The sequence below is a fragment of the Primulina tabacum genome, chromosome 4, assembly GCF_025594145.1.
Source record: "Primulina tabacum isolate GXHZ01 chromosome 4, ASM2559414v2, whole genome shotgun sequence".
NCBI classification, from domain to species: domain Eukaryota; kingdom Viridiplantae; phylum Streptophyta; class Magnoliopsida; order Lamiales; family Gesneriaceae; genus Primulina; species Primulina tabacum.
This window is the reverse complement of record NC_134553.1, coordinates 20,791,662-20,799,241: the sequence shown is the minus strand read 5'-3', so window position 1 is coordinate 20,799,241 and position 7,580 is coordinate 20,791,662. Positions and strand designations below refer to the sequence as shown.

The window sequence follows — 7,580 nt, the reverse complement described above, 5'->3', positions numbered from 1 at the left end:
ATGAAATAAGTGTTGATAGCAAAATATAAAATTTATCAAAACGATTAATGATTACTTAATACCTTTCAAATGGATACATCCAACGGAATTGGACTGGCCCACACAAGCGAGCCTCTCTTACTAAATGAATTGTCAAGTGATCTTGTCCCACCTGTTGTCATGCACACATACAAATACAACAACAGCCGGATAACTGCGTTGAGAATATAATCCCAGTATAAACAATGTATACATGCAATCATATAACAGATATAAAATCATGAAACTAATATCAATAACATGTATCAAATGTGAAAGACATGAATCGATATAAAGCTGTAAATAAACTCTGGACTCGTCATCTCAGACTCGACTCATCCCTAATCTAGGGATGGCATACTATATCGAATCTCCGCAGTAGAAGTCAGTCCGCTCCTACGCAACATCGATATAAACCAAACATCCAGTGTCTTGGCACATCCGCCAAAGACTTGGCACCTTTGTCAATGACAAGGCACATCCGCCCATGGCCCGACACATGCTTTGCTATAAATCATTAGACTAAGCATATCAATCTCATGAATTGCAATTAGCAATGCAATAAAGTAAAGTATGTGGTTTTGGGAAACTCAAGTCAAATCAAACTTGAGTCATATCATCCCGGTTCAACATTGGTTTATACCTTTCTCTGTCGATCTGACGAAGTCGAATCTGTCAATACTCAATCTGGCAATGAAAATTTCGAGGAATACAATATCAATATACCACTCAAATCAATACTGGATATAATAAGAACTCAATCAAATTCTGTTTCAACGGCATAACTGCACAATTTCAATATACCCAGCAATACAAATCAACAGATATCAATCTCAACTCATAATCGATAACAAACTCAATCTGATATCAAATATGTATAATCTCAATCAATTCAATTCTGAAAATGATAACAAATTCATACGTTATCCGTTCTTCAATCTTATTTCAATTATACGATGACAACAAACTCATGAACACATAATAATCATATAATGATTTCCCCAACATCAGGTTTTCAAATCATATCGAAACATAGGAAAACTAACGTCCAGTTGAAGTCTTTGTCGCGAGGAGCGCGGTACTGAAGTCGGATTGAAAATCGGACAGGCGGATCTTGCGCAAATCAAATTCTAGTACACGAAGAAATTCTAATCTTTCCTGGAGCTTTTCTCGGCTTCTCTGAGGATTCTAAAGAAGAATTGAAGGAATTCCTATATATATCTGCATGGCTAGGACCAAGTGGCGCATCCTTTATGCTGCACGTCTGGCGCATATGCGTGACCCTCCTCGGTACATATGCGCGAGACATTCAGTCTCGACGCTTGTCTTCTCGGCCTCTCGCGCATATGCGCGCCCTCTCCCGGCGCATATGCGCGAGGTTCTCTGCCATACTCGCGCATATGCGCACGTCTTGTCACGCATATGCGCGAGGTTCTCTGCCTACCACGCGCATATGCGCCCGGCTGGGTCGCGCATATGCGCGAGGCTCATTCCTCGCACATACTTCAATTCTTCTTTCGTCTTTTCCGGTCTGATCAATTCCGTCTATAATCACATCAATTTATCAATAAATTATTTCCGATTACAATAACAAAATTCTCGGGCATTACAACATTTATGTTATGAATACCCCGAGGCTGCGCTTTTAGCAACACATACCAATTTGTTTCATCATTGTCCCTGAAATAGAATAATTGCTTTGCTTGTGATGGTAAAATGAAAAGATCACTTTCAAAAGTTTTTAGTCCTTGGTGTAAGTTGATCAATGTAAAACCATCTTCAATTTTGATAACACTTCCAGGATTGGCCCAATCACACCTAAAAACAGACACTTTAAAAGAATAGTAGTCTAGCAAAACAATATCTCATATAACCCCATAGTATGATAGTCTTCCTACTATATGTTAATTTTCATTAGCATTAGATTGACAAACAGTATCAGCTTCAATTCAAACACCACTATAAGATGTCCATTTACAATATATCCCGATGTCCATTTACAATATATCCCGTAAAAGATTGTGTGGAACCGATGTCCATTTACAATATATTCAAACACCAACATCAATTGTGTGGAACCGATGTCCATTTACAATATATCCCGTATAAGATGGAACATGCTTTCTTGGACCATGTGATAGTTTTGATAGCCATTCAGCAAATGTTTCCATATGTTTCTTTTGTAACAATGTTTCATTACTTAAGAAACGATGATCTGATTGTTTAAGCTCGTCAATGTGTATCCTAATTTAAATCATTGAATGAAGATGTTAGAATACACATGATATGTAATAAATCAAGACTAACAGTATGAAACTAACTACACTCACTGTAAATAATGTTCAACTTCTGCAGTATTGAACAACACATATCGATGTGCAGCTTGTAACACGTGATCCTCTAAAATCTTTTCTTTCCCTTTAGAAATTGGCCGACCTTCTAATAATCCATCTTCCAAATCATCGTTCCTATTAGAACGAACACCAATACTAGAATCATTTTTTATATAAGCATTACAAAATGCCATTCGTTCTTCTGCGAGGTAACACTCAGCTATACAACCTTCTGGTCTTGCCCGGTTCTTCACATACCCTTTTAGTATTTTCATAAATCTAAATCACAAAGCAAAATTCACATGAAAGAAGTGTTGATAGCAAAATATAAAATTTATCAAAAAGATTAATGATTACTTAATACCTTTCAAATGGATACATCTAGTGGAATTGGACTGGCCCACACAAGCGAGAATCTCTTGCTAAATGAATTGTCAAGTGAACCGAGATGGTAAAGAAAGCGGGTGGAAAATACCTTTCCAACATGAATATAGTTTCAGCAACATTCTCCTCGAGTTGTTCTAAACGGTTCCTGTTTAATACTCTTTGACATAATTCATTGTAAAATGCACCCAACTGAAATATAGCATTGCATGGACCTTTCGGTAGAAGATCTCTCAATGCTACTGATAGAAATTATTGCATCAGAACATGACAATCATGAGATTTCAGCCCAATAAGCTTACGCTCTTCTACAGAAACACAGTTACCAATATTTTAGCTATATCCATCGGGTAACTTTATTTTCTTTAACCTAGAGCAAAATACATCCATTTCTTTTTTAGACAGTGTGTACGGGACAGCGGGTAAATGATATTTATTTTCTTCTTTTTCTTGAGGATGTAATTCTTGTATAATTTTTAAGTGTACCAAATCTTTGCGAGCATTCACACCGTATTTGGATTTTTTCTTCAGATTTAACAATGTGCATATGATATTCTCGCAGATATTCTTTTCAACATGCATCACATCTAAGTTATGACGTAGCATGAGGCCTTAAAGATAACCACAAACAAGTTTCATAGTGTTAGTTCAGAATATTTCTAACAATTTAGGAACGTAAAATAAAAAAATTTGCAAAAGCTAATTAATAGAGTGCAAAATAACTTACATTCCAATATGGAAAATCGAAAAAAATTGATTTTTTCTTCCACCTTTTAACTGGTTTTTGTACCACTTTTGAACTATCCTGCTTCTTCCTCTTTTTCCTCAAAGTGTTGATAGTCTCACTCTTTTTCTTTTTACCCACTACACGAAATTTCAGAATCAACAACACACATATGACAACGATTTTAACTAAAACCGTTGTTAAAAAACTTCTAACAACGGTTTTAGTTAAAACCGTTGTCGTAGATCATTTTTTAAGCAAAAGACAACGGTTTTTATAAAACCGTTGTCTTTTGGGAGTGAAAGACAATGGTTTTTAGGGTCAATATCAACGGTTCTGTAAAATTGTTGTCTTTGAACGTTTATGACAACGGTTTCATGAACTGTTGTCTATTAGCGTGTTTTTTTGGACAATCGACAACGGGTGTGTTTAGAATAAAACACAACGTTATTTAGCTTACAGTGTTAGCGACAGTGTTATCTAAACCGTCGCTATTTTGAAATTAGCGACGGTTTAAATAGAACCGTCGCTAAATTTAGCAACAGTATCATGTACAACTGTCGCTAATTTGAACTTAGCGACGGTTTAGATTACACTGTCGCTAATCTTAGCGACGGTTTAGCTAAAACCGTTGCTGATATTTGCGACGGTTGAAAGACAACTGTCGCAAATTTCAAAAATTCGATCCCGCCTAACATTCCCTCTATTTTCTACCACTACTCTCTATAAATACCTGTAAATTCGCTCCATTTTCTTCCACTTCACTTCACAAAACTTAAAATTTTTTTCACTTACACGATTTTACAACTTCACAACACTTAAAATTTTTATATCTTACACGATTTTATTACTTCACAACACTTAAAATTTTTATCTCTTACACGATTTTTTTACCATTTCAAAACAATTAAAATTTTTATCTCTTACACGATTTTTTTACCACTTCAAAACAATTAAAATTTTTATCTCTTACACGATTTTATCACTTCACGACACTTCAATTTTTTTATTTCTTATACGATTTTACCAATTCACAACACAGATTTATTAAATTCTTAAATTTTTTTTATTTTACCTAAAATATTAGGGACGGAACTCATGTAAACCGTTGCTACTTAGCAACGGTTTTACACATGAACACCGTCGCTACATTTAGCGACGGTGATTAATAAACCGTTGCTAAATTTAACGACGGTGTAACAAACAGTCGCTAATTAGCGACGGTTTATATATGCTTTCCGTCGCACATATCATTTGGGACGGTTGAAAGACAACCGTCGCAAATTTCAAAAATTCGATCCCGCCTAACATTCCCTCTATTTTCTACCACTACTCTCTATAAATACCTGTAAATTCGCTCCATTTTCTTCCACTTCACTTAACAAAACTTAAAATTTTTCTCACTTACACGATTTTACAACTTCACAACACTTAAAATTTTTATCTCTTACACGATTTTACTACTTCACAACAGTTAAAATTTTTATCTCTTACACGATTTTTTTACCACTTCAAAACAATTAAAATTTTTATCTCTTACACGATTTTTTTACCACTTCAAAACAATTAAAATTTTTATCTCTTACACGATTTTATCACTTCACGACACTTCAATTTTTTTATCTCTTATACGATTTTACCAACTCACAACACAGATTTATTAAATACTTAAATTTTTTTTATTTTACCTAAAATATTAGCGACGGAACTCATGTAAACCGTCGCTAAGTACATGAACACCGTCGCTACATTTAGCGACGGTGATTAATAAACCGTTGCTAAATTTAGCGATGGTGTAACAAACAGTCGCTAATTAGCGACGGTTAATATATGCTTTCCGTCGCACATATCACCGTCGCAAATTGTAGCTACGACAACGGTTTTTCATTTGCGACGGTTTTCAAAACCAACCGTCGCAAATTGTAGCTACGACAACGGTGAAAAACCGTTGTCTTTGAGCGAACCATTTAACAACACTGGCTTTAACAACAGTTTTAAAAGGGCTACGACAACGGTTAAAAACCGTTGTCGTATGTCATTTTTCTTGTAGTGACCCCAGTCATTTTCAATATCTTTCAATGCATCGGTAATTTATAACCCATTCAAAGTTATATGTTTCCCTTTACTCTCTTTTTTTCTATTAAACAACTTCTTTTTCTGACGAAATGGATGATTAGGAGCAAGAAATCTCCTATGATCTATGTATGCAAACTTTCTACTATACTTAAGCCACATAGAACATATGTCTTCACCACATATTGGGCAACCGAGTTTCCTTTTTGTGGCACATCCAGATTGGTTTCCATAAGCTGGAAAATCATTAATTGTCCACATCAAAATAGCCTTCAGATTGAACATTGACTTGCTAAATGCATCATATGCCTCCACACCGGTGTCCCACAACTCCTTCAAATCCTCCACAAGGGGTTCCAAGTATACATCTATATCATTTCCCGGTTGCTTCGGACATGGAATCAGTAATGTCAGCATAAGATTTTCCTTTGTCATGCACAACAATGGAGGAAGGTTATAATTTACCAAAATAACTGGCCAGCAACTATATCTGGAACTAAGGTCACCAAAAGGGTTGAATACATTTGTTGCAAGACCAAGACGGAGATTTCTAGGATCTGATGCAAAATCAGGCCACTTATGATCTATTGTATCCCAAGCTACTGAATCAACTGGATGACGCATCATATGATCTTGACTTTTGTGTTTGGAGTGCCAAATCAACTCTTCTGCCTTTTTTTTTGATTTAAACATCCTTTTCAGTCTTGGTATCACTGGAAAATACCGTAGGACCTTTTCAGGAATTCTCTTACAAACTTTGGTGGTGACTTTGTCTATCTTCCATCTTGAGGATCCACACTTCAGACACGAGTCCAGATCTTGAAGCTCCTTTCTAAATAGACAACAATCATTTGGGCAATCATGAATCTTATCATATCCTAAATCAAATGGTTTCAACAACTTTCTCATCGTGTAAACAGTTTCTGGAAGTGTGATGTTTTCTGGAAGCATGTCACCTAAAATCTTAAGGAGCTCATTGAAACCATTGTCTGTGTGACCATTAGTAGACTTGTAATTGTATAGTGTGATGACTGCTGACAACTTTGTGTAAGATGTACATCCAGGGAAGAGAGGAGTTTCCACGTCTTTTAATAAATCATCAAACTCATAATCCTTTGCCTCAAATATAGTGTGTCCAACCTCTTCTTCCGGTAAAAAACATACTTATATAAGTGATATGCCTATCTACTTTCATCCACTTTCTGAACTCCTCCTGAACTATCTTCAGCTTGAGATTGTGAGTTATAAGTTTCACCATGGAAGACCTAAATAGTGTAAGAAGGATCGAACCCCTTAATAAATAAGTGGTCGTAAACTTGGTCAAATTTCATATACTTCTTATTTTTATAACGCTTGCAAGGACATAAGATTACTTCACGTGTTTTTGCATAGTTCTCAGCTTGTGTTATAAATTTTTTTACCCCTTCTTCATACTCGGGTACAAGTCTAGAAGGCAGATGCATCCATTCCTTATCCATCTCTTGAACAAACCTTTTTCATTTGTATGAAATAATTATGAGATATTATCAACACACACACACACACACACATATACACGATGCTAATTTAATTTATATGATATAATTACTTAGGTGTCAGATGTTATTTCGCAAACTATAACAATTTCACATTATAAGGCACCGAAATAATAGTAAATTCAGAGAAACATTATGCAATTCGTTATAGGAGTTCACATTTGACCAACTCCAACACTGGTCTACGATGGGCAAAATAGTACTTTAATATTTTTTATAAATTCACATTATAGTTTTTATTTTTTTGGTAAAAATTTTGTGATTAGATACTAAAATATCATTTGAATATATTCATGATGTCATGAATTGTCTCACTACATATATTACATGAGTTTTAAACTTTAGTGAGCAATGTTAATTTCATCTATTTATATAATTTTAATGTTCGAGTGATATTTTTCAGTAATCACGTTGATTAAGTTATTTATGTCTGCTTAGATAATTTATATATTTTTTAGTCACATATATAAGCTTAATTTCAGTAGTATAGTATTTAAATTTTCAGCTAAATAG

At 34.9% G+C, this 7,580-nt stretch overlaps 1 protein-coding gene across 1 annotated transcript; it reads right to left on the bottom strand.

The window, feature by feature from the left end:
* Positions 1 to 2,069: 2,069 nt before the first annotated feature.
* On the bottom strand, positions 2,070 to 7,010 carry LOC142541901 (uncharacterized). Its single transcript, XM_075648351.1, has 7 exons — positions 6,906 to 7,010; positions 6,722 to 6,797; positions 5,586 to 6,677; positions 3,506 to 3,599; positions 2,827 to 2,883; positions 2,349 to 2,630; positions 2,070 to 2,262 (listed from the first exon to the last, which is right to left on the bottom strand). The coding sequence occupies exons 1-7, from the start codon at positions 7,008 to 7,010 to the stop codon at positions 2,070 to 2,072; spliced, it is 1,899 nt and encodes a 632-aa protein (XP_075504466.1).
* Positions 7,011 to 7,580: the final 570 nt, after the last annotated feature.

Excerpts from the sequence above, each read along its gene's own strand:
- LOC142541901 (XM_075648351.1), bottom strand. The coding sequence starts at position 7,010 with ATGGATAAGGAATGGATGCATCTGCCTTCTAGACTTGTACCCGAGTAT. Across the intron at positions 6,798-6,905 it reads ACTATGCAAAAACACGTGAA|GTCTTCCATGGTGAAACTTA; the intron begins GTAATCTTATGT and ends TACACTATTTAG. Across the intron at positions 3,600-5,585 it reads GTTTAATAGAAAAAAAGAGA|TGGGTAAAAAGAAAAAGAGT; the intron begins GTAAAGGGAAAC and ends AATTTCGTGTAG.